Genomic DNA, 19,856 nt, shown 5'->3' with positions numbered 1-19,856 from the left:
GGCGATTGGATTGGCGATTAACAGAACTAGTATTATAAATAACTGGGTATCCTGATTTCTAGTCCAGTCCCCTTTCTATTGGGTTGGCCAAAGGGTTCATTCAGGTTTTTCCATAAGATATTAAATCTTATGGAAATATGATTTATAGTAATGGAAATATGATTTCCACAATATCTTATGGAAAAACCCAGACGAACTTTTTGGCCAATCCTATATCTTTCCACCCTGATAATGAGAATCTAACTATGTGGAAGAGTATTTGCATGTTGGAACAACTTGGTGGAGTAGGAGCCATTTGCCTTTTAACTGGGCAGTCGGGCAAATCAGGTACTCTTGAGGAAGGGTATAGTTTCTTCTTATGAAGGTAACTATTTCTTTTCTTATTCTGGCCACTAGGAAGCTCAGGGCCAACCTTGCACCTTTACTGTAACAACTCTGTAGTCACCATTGACTTGCATAATTGTATTCTAATCCCATTTTCTCCCCCAAGCTGCCTCTGTAGGATCTTCTAATCTAATACCGTATTTCTTTGCTTTGATTTGCTTCATTTTTATTTCGCTATTTTATTGTATGTCTTTACCTTAAGTTGCCTCAAATATTTGTGAAACAGATGGTATATAAATAAAGAACACTGGAATGTTTGAAAAAGTTGTTATTGACAAGATTGATGAGGATGAAAATAGTGCTACGGTTCTCTGAAAATGTTGGTGATATATCATCACATTTGATTGGATGATGTTTGAAGGTCTGGATTGCAGCTTTTGAGTCTGTTCTGCTCTTTCTTTCCCCCCCTGTCCTCTCATCTTCCTGACCCATCCATCTTGGTCACCTCCACCCCTCTCTCTTTCTCCGTGGCTTTGGCTGCACCCTGAGCAGTAGTGGCTCATCTCTATCTCCACCCTTACCCGGTTTCACAGATGCACACCTGTGTTTCTGACTTCCTCATACCACATGGCACCACTTGAGTGTCCCACAAGTACCTCAGTTGAGCATCTTCAAAAACAAGCTTGGCATTGCTGCTGTTGTTCAGTCATTAAGTCATGTCTGACTCTGCATCCCCATGGACTGTAGCATGCCAGGCTTCCTTGTCCCTCACCATCTCCCAGTGTTTGCCCAGGTTCATGTGCATTGAATCGGTAATGCCATCCAACCCATCTCATCCTGTCACCCCCTTCTCCTTCTGCCTTCAGTCTTTTGCTGAGATTAAGCTCGGCATAATCTTCCCAAAACCCTCTCTGCCTGGATTCCAGTTGCACCACCATTCCCCCATTACCCCAATCAATAATTTTGTGCTGGTTGATTTTTAACTCTTCCCATTCTTGAATCCTCTACATCTAATCAGTAAGGTCAGCCGTTTTAACTGCTAAATGTTTGGGGAGTTTACTCTCTCTGCTCCATCCTTTCTGTAAGATACTTTGAGTTTTTTAAATATATCCTTGTCCACTTAGGGGCATTTATTTTTGGAGTAATCGCCACCCAGTCTCTTTCCCCACTTATTCATCCCATTCCAGCCGATCCTTTGTCCTAAAGTCAAGGATCCACATTTATCTTCAGGCTAAGGTTCAGGTTACTTAAGCCTTTCATACACTTGCCTTTGCTAAGCTTATTAGTCCTGTGTTTTGCCATTGCCCAAAATGATCTTCCCTCTCCACTTCCTTTGGTCCCCTCCAGTCAGCCTCTTAAGGTTTGGTTCCTTCTGCCTTTCTCAAACCTCTCCAGGCTTCTTTCTTCTTAAGATCCTATACTGCTATCTGTCATAACCACTCTGTAATATATTGTCACACTTGAATGTTGTTTGAAGATCTGAATTGGCACCTTTCGAGTCTCAGTCTCCAGTACTGAGCACCATATACGTGGCACACATGGTAGGTTCTCATTAAAATGTTTGCTGAATGAAGGCATTGCAATTCTTGGAATTCTTTTAGAAAACAACAGTAGTGATAGTAATCACGTCAACAGCTATTACTGCCATCATTTACGTGAGCTTTTACGTGCCAGGTACTGTTCTCGATGCTTTATGTGTTTTATCTCATGAAACATCTGCATAATCCTGTACAGTCAGTTCTGTTATTATCCTTGTTTTACAAATGAAGAAACTGAGGCACAGAGCTTAAGTAACTTCTAGAGTTTCCCAGTAAGTAGTGAAGCCAAGCTTTAAACCCAGGCTCTCTCTTCATCATCACATAACTGTCTGTGAGACTTGTTTATCTGTGGGAAGGCAGAGCTTTGCCCAGGAGTTATTTCTTGAAGTCACTTTTACTGTCTTAGTCTGTGATTTTGCAGAAGTGGAGGAAAAAAAGAGGACGTTTGAAACCTGGTGAATGTCAGTGGTATCATGTAAGCTCTGTATCACAAGCTCCCTCCCTTCTGCTCTGAACCCTCCACACTCTTCCAGCTGCGAGAACTGGAATAAAGATGCTGCTACAGTTCTTTACTCTTCTAGAAAACACACATTCTGGAGCTCCTCCAGGAAACTGTTTAGCACTGTATTAAGGAGAGGTAGAGACTGGCAGGCAGCTCTCACCCCAGCCCATCCAAAGAGATTTGTTTCTCCCCTTAATCAGCAAAGTCAGGACTTCCTGGAAAAGAGGACCAGAAGTGAGAAGAATTCCGAGCTGGTGATTGAGAGCCGAAAAAGCATTTGCCTTTGTCAGATCACCTACATGAGTGTGCTCAACACGTTAAAACTGTGACACAAGGACTTGTGGAACACTTTTTAAAAATACTATTCAGACTGCACGAAAGTAAGATTAAGCTAAGAGTTCCACAATACAAAAAAAAAAAAGTTTAAGTATTTAAGCCTAAGGAATTACACTGAGAAATTAAACCAAGAAAGAGAACGTGGCATGAAAAGAAGAGGTGATAAAAGGAATTATAAGAAACCATAGAGACAAGGCCAGTTGCTCATTTATCTACTTGTGATGGTGGTTCTTTCCACCTTATACATAAGCTTCTCCTTGGCTTCCCAAACTTAGTTTTTATGTTGGGAATTTAAATTTATTTAAAGTCTATTTTGTTTTATTCTTTTTTTTTTTTTTAAACTAAGTGGTTTTAGACATAAACACTGAATTGTAGTGCCATATATTTGGGAAAATGTTCTACTTCAAAAAAATTACCTTTTTTAAAAAATCATGTTTCCATTTAAATCTGTGATTTGGACTTGGATTTTATATAGGAATAATTGGTATTTATTTAGCATTTTTAAGTCACTTCAAAGTCGAATAGATCATTGTATCTTAACCAGAAACTCAACCTCTATAATCTAGGTGTTATAGTAGTGATTGTTCTCCCTTAACAATATAGAGAAGCAGGACCAATGGTTTTTTACTGATCTCCACACAGAGCAGTTAAATGGCTCAGTTACAGGAGCTGAAACGGTATCCAGGATGCATAAAGATTTGATCAGCTGTCTTTTGCAGTTTGTATGCTTCTCTGGTCTTTGCCTTTTAATTTCTGTAAAGGGATTTGGAGGTATATGACATTGTTTGGCCTCCTGGGTATCACTCACATGCTTTGCTGCTCTTGGGAATGTGATTGGTCCATAATGGAGTCATCAGGCTTCCCAGAGCACCTCTTTATTCCCTTGCTGACATCATTTAAATCCTGGAGCTAGTAAAGCAGGAACAAGGTCTTCTGCCCATTCATTAATAGATGGCCTGGGCAGTGACATTATTGAGAGCAGACATTTGGAAGGATAAAAGAGAAGGGAAGAAAGAGAAATGAAGAGATTATCCTATTGTGATGATAGTAACACAGTGCACTCTATACAACAGAGATAGTAGTGAAGTGCTGATGTACAAAGGGAAGATGAGACTCAGCAACAGAAGCAGGGAGAATAGATACTTGGGAAGGGATGAAATCGAAAATCTTTCAGATACTGTATGGAAATGTGGTAAAGACCAGACTCTGCAGGACTGAGACTTCCCTTAAGCAAATAGAGTGTACACTGAATAAAACTTAGAATGGGAAAAACCAAGAATGTTTCACAATAGGCATTACTTTGCAAACTTTTTGAGTATTTAGTATGGGCTAAGGTCCATGGGGTCGCAAAGAGCTGGACACGACTGAGCGACTAAGTACAGCACAGCAAGCATTATTTTAGACACTGAGCAAACAGTTCAACATAGGGAAGCAGAAAGTAAATCCATGGAATGTGTGATTTAGAACCATTGGTTCCAAGTCATAGAAACAGAATCAGGCTAGCTTAAGCAAAAGGAATTGCTCTGGAGACGTTTATGATTGGCTGTTTGGGACAGAATTCTACTCCTAATCAGTCGGGTATGGTCACAGAGACAGGGTTCCAGGATATAAGGTTGGCCTCCAAGAGCCCACCCCTGAGATGAAGAAGCGGTTCCTGAAGGTGTGGGGTGCAGTGTGAGCTGCCAAGTGTCTCAGAAACTACCATAGGCTATTATGTGTCTATTATAGGTGGCTTTTCAGTTCCATTGTTTTCTTTCATTGTGAAGAGTGGGGTTTGCAATGCAAATTAGCTCATAAGATTTGAAATATGCCATCTTAAAAACTCCAAATACGAGACTACTTCGAATGTAAGTAAATGAAGGAAAAATGGGAGCACAGGAAGAACAGAAAGAGATTAACCCATTGGTTGAGATTATTGAGAAGACTTTAGCCCGAACCTTGGTCATCCAGAAGGTTTTTGGAAAGGGGAAAGTTTGCCTCCTTAAGGAAATGTTTTAGCAGTTTCGGATAGCAGTCTTTCTAAAAATGGATTTCTCATTTTCCTGCTTATTACAGAGAGTATAAGGAATGTATTTTAATTGTAATATAGTGGTTACCTTAGTCTCTTTTCAACTTAGGGAGGTTTGTTTTTCCCTATTCCAAATGGTCTCTGGCTTCCTTGCTTTTTAATTTCTGTGACTATTTCTTGGACTTTGAAAACCTTTCCACAATATCATGTGTCACCAGTGTCTTTTTCCTGCTCTGTGACTGCCTGTTGGAGCTCCCCTCCCTCATAATTTATATTCACTGCTAATTAAGCCACCTTCACTTGGATGTGACCGGTGCTGTGGGAAACAGTAGACCTCAGGGTGAGTCTTGAGTTTGCTAACTTGCCAGGTTATACAAAACAAGCCACTCAGCTTCTCAGAGTCATCTCTTCTTAATCTGTAGCCTTGGAATAAATGGGACTTTCTCTATAGGGTCATAACTAAAGGAACAAATAAGATACTTGTGAAAATACTTTGGAACATATTAAATACTCTGCAAATATAGACCACTACTACTTCACAGGCCATCATGATGGTCTCTGTTCCCTGGTTTTGCCTCTCTTACCACATCCCACTTTCCCTGAGAGAACTAGAGAGTTTCCCATAAATTACCAGATATGTTCCTGGGGTTGGCTGGCCTCCTTGACCAGTCCTGACTTCTAACCTATGGTTGTATTCCTGCAGAGTGAAGATACAGGCTTCCTTTTCTGATACCAATTATATACCTACCACTGCCTCCCCTCTTGTGAGACACAGATCCCGTGGCATCTGAGCCTAAGCAGGAGACAGTCTCCCTTTTGAACTTACTGAAGGACGTGGAGAAAGGGGATCACTTTCCTTCTTGGGGGGGTACCTGGACCTTAGGCAGTTTGTGTAGGCCCACAGGGGCTGAATTTGGAAAGAAAAATGTAGCAGCTGCTACTGACATTTTGTTAGAGATAAAATAAGAAAAGCTGGTTCATTCATCCTTACTTTGTGGATTTTGCCTAATAGGCAGTAAGCATGGCAGAGACATACGTAGCCATCTTGGTTCGTGTGGTTTTGTGACTGAAACAAAGTCATTCCTAATCTTTCGAGGCCATGGTTTCTCTATCTGTAAAATGGACTTTAGAGCAAATCAAGGAATGGCTTTAAAACTGAATATACCCTTGTTTGGTCATGGCATTCACCAATTAGGAGTTATCAGTTCTTAGAAATGTTTGCTGAGTCCTCATACCTTTATTTTTGTGGATTTGACCTTTTAAAGATGCTTATTCATCTGTCAAAAGCCTCAAAGTGAAAGTGTGGTGCTCCACCACTAGGGGGCATTGCTGCCTTAGTCACATGATCTGAACCTACAAATTGCTGAATTTGAGGTTTTTTTAATCCTCCACTTAAAATTTCTAGTTCTGGTACTTCCCTGGTGGTCCAGTGGTTAAGAATCCACCTTGCAATGCAGGAGACATTGGTTCGATCCCTGGTTTGGGAACTAAGATACCACATGCCATGGAGCAATTAAGCCCACACACAGCAGCCCACTTGCTGCAACCAGGGAGCCCACGTGCCACAACTCCCAAGCTGGCGCCATAGCTTTGCATCCATGCTTTGGAATGTAAGATTCTGCATCACACAACGTAGATCCCTCATGCCTCAATTAAGACCTGATGCAGCCAAATAAATATTAAAAATAACAATAAATAAAACTGGTAGTCATATATTTATATATGCTAAATATAAACAATACTACAAAATATAATTAATAAATGAATTAAGTAACATTGTTGTTATTTAGTTGGGAAGTTGTGTCTAACTCTGCAACCCCATGGACTGCAGCCCTCCAGGCTCCTCTGTCCATGGAATTTTCAGGCAAGAATACTGGAGCGAGTTGCCATTTCCTTCCAGGGGATTCTTCCCAACCCAGGGATCGAACCCGAGTCTCCTGCTTGACAGGTGGATTCTTAACCCCTGAGTCACCTGGGAAGCCCATTAAATAACATTAAATAATCTTTGAAAGAGTATTTAGGTTAACATAACAAACAAATATTTAACATACAGTTCTTTGTCGTCATTTTCTTGATCTTTACCAAGTTAATCTCAATCCTAGAGTAAACAAATCTGTCCCAAAGATTTGTGGTTTGTCATCAACCTTAAGGTTAGCTCAGCATCTTAGCATATCTTAACTACATATCTATGTCACCCAGGTTTCTTCTTCCTGCCCCATTTATGGGGATGCTGTGCATCTGGTCTAGGATGTTTAAATTAACAATAGAGATATTCTTGGGAAAGTTTTAAACTTTCAACTTCTTCCTTTTTCTGCAGAAGGTAGAGGCTAAATAAATGTTTATATAGTGTCATAATGCAACTAAGAATATAAAAGCACTTTTGTCTCTTCCCTCAATTATAAGGAGGAAATCCTTTTTTCTATCACCTGAGTAGAAAAATGAAGTAGCCCTCTTTTGTGTTTTTTCAAATCAGAGCATGTTTTTCTTTTTCATAAAGTATCAGAGGCATAAATAAGAACTGAGGACCTGAGATTTGTCCGCCTTTCAGGTTATTTTTTTAGGATAAGTTATAGAAGTGAAATTACTGAGTTGAACGTATAAATATTGGGACTGTTGCTAGTTATTGTAAAGTTGCTCTCTAAAAATGTTACGCTAATACATACCAGCCCCCAGCAGTGTATGAAAGTATTTTTTTACTCTTAACACCCTCTGGAGCCGGATTTCTCATATCAGAGGGCTTATTTTTTATATTTTAGAACTATAGTTTTTTTCTAGGTAGAGGATAACAATTGACTAGTATTTCCCAAAATGTATTACTATCCAGGTGAGGTATTATATTTAAAAATAGTTCAGTGGGCCAATAAATTTTCCAAATGTTGTATACTTGTTTCTTTCTTGGAGGTTTGTGAAATGTACATGTATATCAAGGCTCTGACAAGTGCTGCAATAAAGAAATCAGTTTATGGAGAAGGAAATGGCAACCCACTTCAGTATTTTTCGCCTGGGAAATCCCACAGACAGAGGAGTCTGGCAGGCTACAGCCCATGGGGTCACAGAGAGTTGGACATGACTTTGCAACTGAGCATGTACACATAGGAATAAAAAGTGTGTAAAAATTTTTTTTAAATAATAAAAATTAGAAAAAGAAATCTGTTAATTGGTATTTTCCAATTTTATTTAACTAAAGAATCCCTTTATTTATTTATTTGGCCGTGTCGGGTCTTAGTTGTGGCGTGTGGAATCTTCATTGCAGTGCGTGAATTCTCTAGTTGTGGCACACAGGCTCCAGAGTGTGTGGGCTCAGTGGTTTCTCCATGGCATGTGGGATCTTAGATCGCTGACCAGGAATCAAACCCACATTCTCTGCATTGCGAAGTGGATTCTTAACCACTGGATCACCAGAGAAGACCACCACAGAATCCGTTTTTAAGAGTTACATTTGGTAATATCTTACAGAAATAAGATTGTATTTTGGAAGATGGTGAAGATGGAAGTTGTCCCAGAAGTTTTTAGGACTCACTGTAGTATTATAAGTGCTTCCCTGGTGGCTCAGCATTAGAGAATCTACCTGCCAATGCAGGAGACGTGGGTTCAATCTCTGGGTTGGGAAGATCCCCTGTAGAAGGAAATGGCAGCTTACTCCAGGATTCTTGCCTGGAGAATCCCATGGACAGAAGAGCCTGGTAGGCTACAGTACATAGGGTCACAAAAGAGTTGGACGTGACTTAGCAACTGAACAACATCACCAATAGTATTATAAAGATTTCTTCTAAATTGTATTGGCTCATGATCTTAGTTCTGGAAAACAGAAACTGTAGGAGCTTGATTAGGCATAAAAGAATGTACTGAGGTGTGTAAATAGAGCATGGAATTGTTGGGCAAGATGAAGAAACAAACTCCAGGTTGAGCTTCCAGGAATTCCACTGAATTGGTCTGCCACAGGATCTGCGGCCACCATCACTATACTTCCTCCAGAGCTGCCTCTGCCAAGACGGGAAACCGCTGAGTCCACGTTCATATGTCTCTACTCTAGCAGGAAGTGGTGCTAAGAAGTGTAGTGATTGGGATCTATTTTAGGAAGGAAGGATTTTACACTATGGTGAACTCTCAAATATGGAGAGAATGTTTTAAAAGAGTTTGGTTAGCCACGGTTGGCAGACATCCAAGAGGACAGAGTTGTGTAATGTGAACACCTCTGGACGAGGGTCAGAAAATTGGAGTCTAGCTCTGGCCTAACCACTTAGCAGCAATATGACCTTGGGTAAATTCAAACTTTTGTGTTCTCATCTCTAGAGAGGAGATAGTAGTTCCTGCTTATTCAACTCAAAGGCTTGGAGTAAAGATAAAAGTAATGAGTGCGAATGTACCTGGGAAAACTATCAAGTATGATATAAGTGAAAGGTATTTTCACACCCCAGATATATCTTTAGACCAGTGGCTGGCAAAAATTTTTATAGAAAGGGCAAGATAGTAAAAGACCTGACTCATTGGAAAAGACCTGATGCTGGAAAAGATTGAGGGCAGGAGAAGGGGTCGACAGAGGATGAGATGGTTAGATGGCATCACTGACTCAATGAACATAAGTTTGAGCAAACACTGGGAGATAGTGAAGGACAGAGAAGGCTGGCATGCTACAGTCCATGGGATTGCACAGAGTCAGATGTGACTTAGCAACTGAACAACAACAAAGATAGTGTTTTTGGCTTATGGGCTATATAGTTTCATACCTGTCTAACTCTGCAAAAGCAGCCACAGACAATATGTAAGTGAATGAATGTGGCTGTGTTCCAATAAAATGTTACTTATGGACCAAAATTTGAATTTCATATAGTTTTCACATGTCATAGAATGATATTCTTTTGATTTTTTTCAACCATTTAAAAAACGAAAAACATTCTTAGCTTACAGGCTGTATAAAAACAGGTAGCAGGCTGAATTTGGCTTATGGGCCATAATTTGCTAACTCTTGTTCTATGATTTTATACTTAAAATACAAATACATATTTTAAGAATAATATGAAGCTGAAGCTCCTATACTTTGGCTACATGATGGGAAGAGCCGACTTATTGGAAAGACCCTAATGTTGGGAAAGATTGAAGGCAATAGGAGAAGGGGGTGACAGGGTGGGAGATGGTTAGATAGCATCACTGACTCAATGGACATAAATTTGAGCAAATTCCAGGAGATAGCAGAGAACAGAGGAGCCTGGCGTGCTGCAGTCCCTGGGGTCACAAAGAGTCAGACACAACTTAGCAACAGTATGACAGCAAGGAGATCAAACCAGTCAGTCCTAAAGGAAATCAACCCTGCATATTCACTGGAAGGACTGAAGCTGAAGCTCCAATGCTTTGGCCACCTCATGTGAAGAACCGACTTCCTGGAAAGGACTCTGATCCTGGAAAAGATTGAGGACTGGAGGAGAAGAGAACAGAGGATGAGATGGTTGAATGGTATCACCGACTCAATGGACACAAGCTTGAGCAAACTCCACTAGATAGTGAAGGACAGGGAAGTCTAGCGTGCTGCAGTTCATGGGGTCACAAAGAGTCAGACACGACTTAGCAACTGAACAACCAATATATGTATTTTGCCACCATGTGGCATGCAAGATATTCATTCCCTGACCAGGGATCAAACCCATGCCCCCTGCAGTGATAAGCACAGGATCTGAACCACTGACCACCAGGGAAGTCCCTTAAAATCTTTTAAAATGTACGGTTGTGAGTTTTTTCCCCTTAATATAGTAGCAAATAAATACAGGCTTTCTTTGATGATATTGTCTAGATAGTGTACTATCTTTATTGCTTTTCAGATTGGACTTGGAAAGTGAGAACATTGTGATGGGCGAATTTGCTACCCAGCCATTAGGTGTTTCTTAGAATCTCTGCACTTCTTTCTTGTCCTGTGCCTTTGGTTTGGGGAAAGGCAGAGGGCAGATAGGTACTTTTATGGAAAAAGCTAAAATTGCATTTGATGCCATTACCCTTCCATTTCACAGACCTTGCTTCTAAAACCCATCCTCTTCCCTTCTGTGGAATATTCTACATTTAGATTTTTAGGTTTGCTGCCTTGTGGATGGGAAGTGACTCCCCCAAATCTTACTGTTATAGGCTCATTCTTTGTATTGGGAAACAGAATGTTGCCCTTGTTCACAAGTCCCATAGAATTTCCTTAAATCAACAAAAGCCTGAGATGGGTTTTAAGTAAATCAAATGAGGTAAAAATGCATGGTGTTACAACAGTTATAGCAGCGAGTGTCTGAGCCAGCTTCGTTTAGAAGTTCTCGGTCCCCCAAGTACTTCTCTGTGCTTTCATTCATTTAAATGTACCCTTCTCGATTTTCCTCCTTCCTTCTAGGTGTGGGCAGAAAGTAGAGGGTGGTGCAGATATGTTGATGGGGGTGGCAGTGAAGGTGGGGGTAGGGAGATGGCAGGGAGGAAGGCAAGGGAGCGGTTGGAGATCAAGGCAGGGAGGAGGTGTGTTTACCTTCCTGGGTGCACCTGCCACTTGGTGAAACGGGTGAGACTGTGGTCACCTTTGAAGGACAGTGCGCATCATGAGTACACGTGTGTTGATATGAGCCTTGCTTTCTTAGCTGTGGCCGTATAGACTAACCCTGGGGTTTACTGATTCAAGAAACTATATTTAATTTTGCTTTGCCTGTATCCCTTTTATTTGGGCTTTACTAAATATAGCTGGGTGGGGGAGAGGGAGAAAACAGTGTGTAGAGCAGAAGTTAAAACACCCAGAGCTTTGGCAGCTTTGGGACAGAAAAATAAAACTTTAAACCTGCTTTCTATTTTGAGGCCATCACAAGATGTTTTGTGCTTACATTCATTCCTCAGTCATAAACAGGGGTAGGAGGGACTGGGAATTTAGTAAGTTATCGCTTGAAAAATATTAATTTGAAATTGAGTTAAAATTAGCAAAGGGAAGAAGGGGGAGGAATAAAGCATCGGACACGGCCTATTTGGAAGCAAAATAATAAACACCTCAAGGGGGTAGAAGTGGCATGCAAATTTCCTTCCCGTTTTTGGCCTCTGCTGCTACTCAGAGCCCTGTTTCTCTGAGGAGGGGGCAAGGCTGAGAGCTATGAGAACTGGCTTGGCCAGTTAACGCCTGTCAGTGAATTTTGACACAGGTCAACTTCTTCTGGAAGCTGTGATCTCAGAGCCAACATGAATTCTGACTAATAGGCAGTAGCTGTCATACCATGAGCTGTTTTATCGTAATGTGATTATCACATACTAGATGCGGTAATCACCTATTTTTAGGCATTTCCCTACTGGGAAGCGTGCATGGTGAGGATGGTCTCTAGGAAAGTTCTCTTCGTTCTTCCTGTGATAAAGACCTCCTTTCCTGGAATCCTGAGGATACTTTGAAGAACATTCTCTCCATCCCCGTTGAGGTCTTTTCTGCTTTGCTGAATGCTGTTACGGGTGCTCACCCCTAGGCTTTCACCCTGGGCTTCCCTCTCGGGAAGCTGCTCTACAGGACGTGTTTGTGGGTCTGCCCTGAATAGCCAGACTCTCTTCTGACTTGTGTGGGTACAGAAATACAAGCAAGGGAAAACAGTGAATATGTGCTTGGAAGCCTCAGCTGGTCACTTGCATTCCCAGAAAGTGCTCTTTGTATGTAAGCTACCTGGTAACCCAGCCTCCCTAAAGCACAGCCCTGCTGATGTCACATTCCTGCTACAAATATTCTAGAGCTATATACATGGTGAAAAGGTTGAAAGGAAGTGTTCCAAAATATTAACAGTGGTTTTCTCCTGGTAATGAGCTGCTTCCTGGTGATTTTTATTTACTTTGGGGGTCTTGGCCAGTCATTTTTACAATAAAGGTATAATACTGGTTCCATACATCTCACCCTCTCCTCCCCTCTCCCCATGTCCATAAGTCTGTTCTCTATGTCTGTTTCTCCATTGCTGCCCTGTAAATAAATTCTTCAGTACCATTTTTCTAGATTCCGTGTATATGCGTTAGAATATGATATTTATACTTTTCACCCTGTATAATAGGCTCTAGATTCATCTACCTCATTAGAACTGACTCAAATGTGTTCCTTTTTATGCCTGAGTAATATGGCATCACCGACTCAATGGACATGAGTTTGAGTGAACTCCGGGAAATGGACAGGGAGGCCTGGCGTGCTGTGATTCATGGGGTCGCAAAGAGTTCGACACGACTGAGTGACTGAACTGAACTGAACTGAATATTCCATTGTGTATATTTACCACAACTTCTTTATCCATTCATCTGTCAGTGATGAGTTTGAGTAACATGGAAACTTACATTATCATATGTAAAATTGATAGCCAATGGGAATTTGCTGTATGACTCAGGAAACTCAAACAGGGGTTCTGTATCAACCTAGAGGGGTGGGATTAGGAGGGAGATGGGAAGGAGGTTCAAAAGGGCAGGCATATATGTATACCTATGGTTGATTCATGTTGAGGTTTGACAGAAAACAACAAAATTCTGTAAAACAATTATCTTTCAATTAAAAAATAATTTAAAAAAGAGAAAAAAGATATAATACTGTGTTTTGTTTTGTTTTTTTTTTAAAGAAAATGTTATTTTTATAACGGAGAAGGCAATGGCACCCCACTCCAGTACTTTTGCTTGGAAAATCCCATGGACGGGGGAGCCCATTAGGCTGCAATCCATGGGGTCAAGAGTCAGACACGACTGAGCGACTTACTTTCACTCTTCACTTTCATGCATTGGAGAAGGAAATGGCAACCCACTCCAGTGTTCTTGCTTGGAGAATCCCAGGGACAGGGGAGCCTGGTGGGCTGCCGTCTATGGGGTCGCACAGAGTCGGAAACGACTGAAGTGACTTAGCACAGCATATTTTTATAATGATAAAAAGTACCATTTAAAAACCTTCCATGGCTCCCACTTGCTAATAAATTCCCTCACCCTGACATTCAAGGCTTTTGTGATGTTACTCCAACCTCTCCCATCTTACCTCCTCTTCTTTCTGCCCTACACTCCAAGTTACAGCAAACAGAGCCACTCATGTTACCAAATGCATCTGGCGCTTTGTCTTTCTTATGGCCCTTTCTACCTATGGATTTTCCATTCTTCAAACTGATTTCACCTTTAGAGAGTGTCTGTGTGTGTGTGCATGCTCAGTCGCATCTCTTTGTGACCCAACGGATTGTATTTTTCACCAAGTAATCCTGTAAAAGTCTTGGAAAAACAGAAAACCACAAACAACAAAATCTTTATTGTCACTTCCTAGAGATGACTTCAGTTATCATTTTCATATACATCTTTCAGAAATATTTTTGAGTTCTGCAGTTGAGCAAGCATAGTCTAGCACATCTTGGATGTCTGTTATAGACTTCATATTCTAACTCATATTGTTACTCATACCTGTCTTATCTCCATTCTGGATTTTAAGGTCCTTGACTGCAGGTATAGCTACAAGAGTGACTTTTTATCTTTGCAGCTTCCACAGGCTTTGAGCACAGTGACTAAAGCTGTCTAATATCACCTAATAAGTGAGGGTGATAAATACAAGCATGGAGCCTTAAGCATGAAACATAGTAACAAATATGATAACATAGTAACATAACCACAAATATGATGGTTACATTGTGAATACAATGCTGCATATATCCATAAATAACTAGGTTGCAGGAAAAATGCAAAAGCCCTAATATTGAAGGTATATCTAGAATGATTAAATGACTAGGGTCCTACTGAAGTAGAACCTTTTTGGTATATTGCATGGAGAAAATTCAGCCTTGAAGGAAGCAAAAGCTTATTTGAAGCATCTCTGTAGACCATTGACTCTCAACACTGGCTCATGTTGGAATCACTGGGGAACTTGTAAAAAAAACAAATGCCTGGGCTCAATCCCAAACCATTTAAATTAGAATCTTGGTTCCACATTGTATTTAATTGCACTGAGAAGCTTCAGCTGCATGCAACAAATTCTGGTGAACTCTTTTCATTTTTATTCTGTTACATATATTTTCTAATTTTCCTTCTTATGGCTTCTTAGGTACACCCATCATTTAAAGGTGGACATTTAATTTCCAAGTACGTGGGATTTAAGTATCTTTGATATTAGTTTCTCATTTAAATGTTTTCTTCTCTGCAATCACCTCTGTGTTTTTTCAGTCTTCTAACTTTATTGAGGCTTTCAGTGGCTTAGTCAAAGATCTCCATTGGTAAATGTCAAACTGCACTTGAAAATATGTGGGTTATTTTCAAATATCTTTTGATACTGATTTCTAACAGAATTCTGCAGTGACATTAGATTCTGTGTGATTTCAGTACCTTTAGATGATGAAATTTTTGCACCTTGTTTTATGTCCCTGTTTATGTTCCAGTGTCTTCTAGTTTATAGTCTCTGGGAACTTGAATAGAATTTGTATCCTACTGTTGTGTGAAAATTGTATAAATATTAATTATGTTGATCTGATCTGATCTGATGTTGAATTGGTTCATGGTGTATCTCAGGTCTATTATATCCTTCTGTTTTTCTGTATATTCAGTCTACTTTTGAGAGTTTGATATTGAAACTCCAACTAAAAATCTTAATTTAGCGATTTAAAAAATAATTGTAATATATATATACTATATATATATAGTATATATATAGTATATAATATAGTATATTTTTTAAATTGCTAAATAATTGTAATATATATATATACTATATAATATAGTATATATTACAATTATTTTTTAAATCGCTAAATTAAGATTTTTAGTTGGAGTTTCAATATCAAACTCTCAAAAGTAGACTGAATATACAGAAAAACAGAAGGATATAATAGACCTGAGATACACCATGAACCAATTCAACATCAGATCAGATCAGATCAACATAATTAATATTTATACAATTTTCACACAACAGTAGGATACAAATTCTATTCAAGTTCCCAGAGACTATAAACTAGAAGACACTGGAACATAAACAGGGACATAAAACAAGGTGCAAAAATTTCATCATCTAAAGGTACTGAAATCACACAGAATCTAATGTCACTGCAGAATTCTGTTAGAAGCACATCATGAGAAACGCTGGGCTGGAACAAACAAGCTGGAATCAAGATTGCCGGGAGAAATATCAATCACCTCAGATATGCAGATGACACCACCCTTATGGCAGATAGTGAAGAGGAACGAAAAAGCCTCTTGATGAAAGTGAAAGTGGAGAGTGAAAAAGTTGGCTTAAAGCTCAACATTCAGAAAATGAAGATCATGGCATCCAGTCCCATCACTTCATGGGAAATAGATGGGGAAACAGTGGAAACAGTGTCAGACTTTATTTTTGGGGGGCTCCAAAATCACTGCAGATGGTGACTGCAGCCATGAAATTAATAGACACTTACTCCTTGGAAGGAAAGTTATGACCAACCTAGATAGCATCTTCAAAAGCAGAGACATTACTTTGCCAACAAAGATCCATCTAGTCAAGGCTATGGTTTTTCCTGTGGTCATGTATGGATGCGAGAGTTGGACTGTGAAGAAGGCTGAGTGCCGAAGAATTGATGCTTTTGAACTGTGGTGTTGGAGAAGACTCTTGAGAGTCCCTTGGACTGCAAGGAGATCCAACCAGTCCATTCTGAAGGAGATCAACCCTGAGATTTCTTTGGAAGGAATGATGCTAAAGCTGAAACTCCAGTACTTTGGCCACCTCATGCGAGGAGTTGACTCATTGGAAAAGACTCTGATGCTGGGAGGGATTGGGGGCAGGAGGAGAAGGGGACGACAGGATGAGATGGCTGGATGGCATCGCTGACTCGATGGACGTTGAGTCTGGGTGAACTGAGGGAGTTGGTGATGGACAGGGAGGCCTGGCATGTTGCGATTCATGGGGTTGCAAAGAGTCGGACATGACTGAGCGACTGAACTGAACTGAATAGTATAACTATATGTAACTTTGTTCTTTATTTTCCAAGTCTCCCATAAATGTGTTATGTTTTCATACTTTAAAAAATAAGAAAGAGAAAAAAATAGAATTTGGGTGGTGGGGGTGGGTAGGTTAGCTGTTTGAAAAAGCCATCTAGGTGATTCTAATGTGCATCTAGGATTGAGAATCCACAATCTAGGCTAAGAAATTTTCTTAGCCTTTCTTTAGAAATTATAAATTTCTTGCTACAACATTGTTGAAGAACCTAGGAGGTTGTCATCTTTAAAGATGGGAGAGTTCTGCTGATGAGAAGAACTGGTACAGATCAGTCTGTGCTATACGTACTTTAAAACATTTGGATAAACTTTACCTGTTAGCTTTTATTTTAAAAATAGCCTTTGTACATCTCAAATTGCCCAGTCATTTTTTCCCCCTCTTAAAGGCTGCTGTCCCCTGGAGCAGTAACTGAAATAGAATACAGCCCAGACTAGTTCTGTTATCCTGTTCACCTCTGTTATTATAGCAAAGCTTCTTCAAAGGACTTGACCCCTATTTAAATACTATCAAAAACATGTGTAACTCTTAGACCTGGTATTTTTCACATGTGTGTCTCTGTTTCACATGTTAAACCTAAATTCCCACACAGCAGAGCGACACCAACAAGCAGATTTGTCTTCATGCAAACTGTTCTAAAACTACAAAGTTAGGTGGAATATCTGTTGTAGTTTCTCACATGAAAAAGGAAGCCCTAGTCCCTCGCTCTAGCTGTCAAGTAGCTGTGCAGCCTGGAATAACACATTTTCTATTGTGTGTCCCCTGGGATTTTTAATGCAGGTAACGTTGCTTTGTCAGGTTGTACTTTCATGTTCTGAAACATGCTTACATTTTGTTATGCAGCAGTGTTTAAACCAGCGTGATACTGCTGCAAGGGAAATATTTCAATTAATGTTTATGGTTGGAACATATAAACAAAACTGGGGTTGAAATTAGTTGATTAATCATTGCACTCCTGTGTGCAGAAAGGATTTTGTTGAACTCTATGAAGGGAAGGATTAATGTCTTTTGCCTGTGAGATCCTTCCAGGCAACTTTTCCTTGGGAAAACCTGAATTTTCTTTTTTTTTTTTTTTTTTATTATTTCTTTTTTGGATCTTAGTTGCAGCACATGGGATCTTCATTGCGAACACTCAGGCTTAGTTGCTCCACAGCATGTGGGATCCTAGCTCCCAGCATTGCAAGGCCAATTCTTAACCACTGGACCACCAGGGAAGTCCCAGAAAGCCTGGATTTTAATGTTAACTTGGTCCAGATTATTTTTCTTTTGGCAAGAGCAAAACAGTCAATACCATCAAGTAAAATGTGCTCAATATCCAGCACTTGAAATTGGGACGAGTGCATCATATGTCTAGAAGTAAAGCTTCAGTTCTTGGTCTCTTAACTACAGAGACACGCCCCTTCCTCTTAGTAAATGCTGTAATCCCAGGAGAGGGTGATACCTGCCATGTCTCTTTTTTTCTTTCTCTCTGTTTCCCCTGACCATCAAACTGTTACGTTTAGTTCTCTAAACCATTTAATCACCAACTTTTTCTTTATAGAACTGCCCCCACACCCTACACTTCTTTTTGTATGTACAGGATTAAACTTTTCTCACTCACGTCACCTTTTCTGCCTTTTTTCTCCTTTATTAGGAGTCCTAGAACAGTATTTTTGGAAAATGCCAGCCGAAGCATCCGTCATCGAAAGAAAATAATCATAGCCAAATGGGAGAGATTTTCCTCGACTTTTACGATATGGTAGATTATTATAAGAATATCTGAAAAGAAATGTAATGCATTTAAATCTTTCCTTGTTTCAAAGGTGTATTTGAGATAAAGTACAAAAATTCTTAAAATATAAGTAAAAATATATGAACAAAACAAACGGAAAATTCAGGTTGGAGGGAAAGATTGTTCAGAGAAATGTTTATGATAATATGCTGCATGGTTTAAAAGTTGGGCCACAAATTCACCTCTGGGCTTTCTGACAGCCAAAATGAAAAGAAACAGCTGATCCTCAGATCCCAAATTAGGGGGAAAAGGGAGAGCCCCCAGCTAAGGAATCTTGTTTCCATGAGTGTCAGGTACCCCGAGTACCTTCCAGAACAGTTCTTGCTTGAGGGGCAGGCAGACTCCCCAAGCAATTTTAAAACAGCATAGTATAGAGTAAAAATGTGCAGAAAAGGCAGAATCCACAGAAACAGAAAGCAGACTGGTGGTTTCCAGGGACTGGGGAAGGGGAGATGGTGAATGACCACTAAAGTATGTGGGGTTTCTTTTTAGAGTGGTGGAAATGTTCTAAAGATAGTGGTAATACTTGCGTAACCCTGTGAATATATTCAAAACCATTGAACTGTACACTTCAAATGGGTAAATTATGTGGTATGTGAATTATATCTGAACAAAGCTATTCTTCTAAATTTTTTAAATTGTGATAAAAGATGGTAGTATAACATGCTGGGGAAAAAAAAAACCAGCTCATGAGTTTAAGATTCATGTCTTCTGCAAAATGCACACATTTCTTCTCCAGGGCAGTGTCACACAGCTGAGATACTGCTTTAAGGGTGGGTGGAAAGTGGGATCATGTTGGGTAGAATTGGATAGTGCAATCTCTAAGTTTCTTTCCATTGTGAACATTCAGTTTTTAATGAACTGTAAAAAATATAATGAGGTTATGGGATAATTGGAGTGTATTTGAACATATTTGATGCTGTAAAGGAATTATGTATGATAATGACATTATAGTGATTTTTTAAAGTCTTATCTTTTAGAGATGCATACTGAAGTATTTCTAAAAAATGCTATGAATTCTGGCTTAAAAATCCATTGGATAGGCTGTAGATAAAACAAGAATGGCTATATATTGATAACTGTTAAAGCTGGATTCATTATACTATCTCTTTACTCTTGTGTAAGTTTCAGATTTTCTCATGATGAAATTTAAAACAGTTTTACCATTCTCTGTTACCTACCAAAAAAAAAAAAAAAAAAAAAACTAGCAACATAGCCACGGTTCTTGCTCATGAGAAATTATGCTATTTGCAGCACTTGTCTCATTTGCTGATTTATGGGTGACTTCTGAGAGATTGGAAGCTTGGGTACTGGCTTGAAGTCACACGTATAAGTAAGCATGAAATTCTAGTAAGGTCATCCACAGCTTTTTCAGCCTTCCCTGTGCTGCTCAGATACTGTGACGTGGAGTGGTGGAAGGAATAGCTGCCACTCTTCAGAAA

General features: G+C 39.7%; 1 protein-coding gene across 16 annotated transcripts in view; it reads left to right on the top strand.

Annotated features, from left to right (window-relative positions):
* Window positions 1-19,856, top strand: part of IGF2BP2 (insulin like growth factor 2 mRNA binding protein 2) — a 170,585-nt gene that overhangs the window by 47,011 nt on the left and 103,718 nt on the right. For 4 of the 16 annotated variants that reach the window (XM_086397863.1, XM_086397826.1, XM_086397847.1 and 1 more), the window contains exon 3: window positions 18,277-18,381. The exons of the other annotated variants lie outside the window; for them this stretch is intronic. In XM_086397863.1, the coding sequence (XP_086253989.1) occupies window positions 18,277-18,381 (105 nt within the window). The remainder of the gene's footprint in view (window positions 1-18,276; window positions 18,382-19,856) is intronic. 16 annotated transcript variants of the gene reach the window in all.

Source organism: Bos grunniens, chromosome 1, assembly GCF_055505025.1.
Source record: "Bos grunniens cultivar Pamir isolate PY7600 chromosome 1, Bosgru_T2T1.0, whole genome shotgun sequence".
Lineage (NCBI taxonomy): Eukaryota > Metazoa > Chordata > Mammalia > Artiodactyla > Bovidae > Bos > Bos grunniens.
Note: the sequence above shows the minus strand (reverse complement) of the source record. Positions and strands in the feature narration are given on the sequence as shown.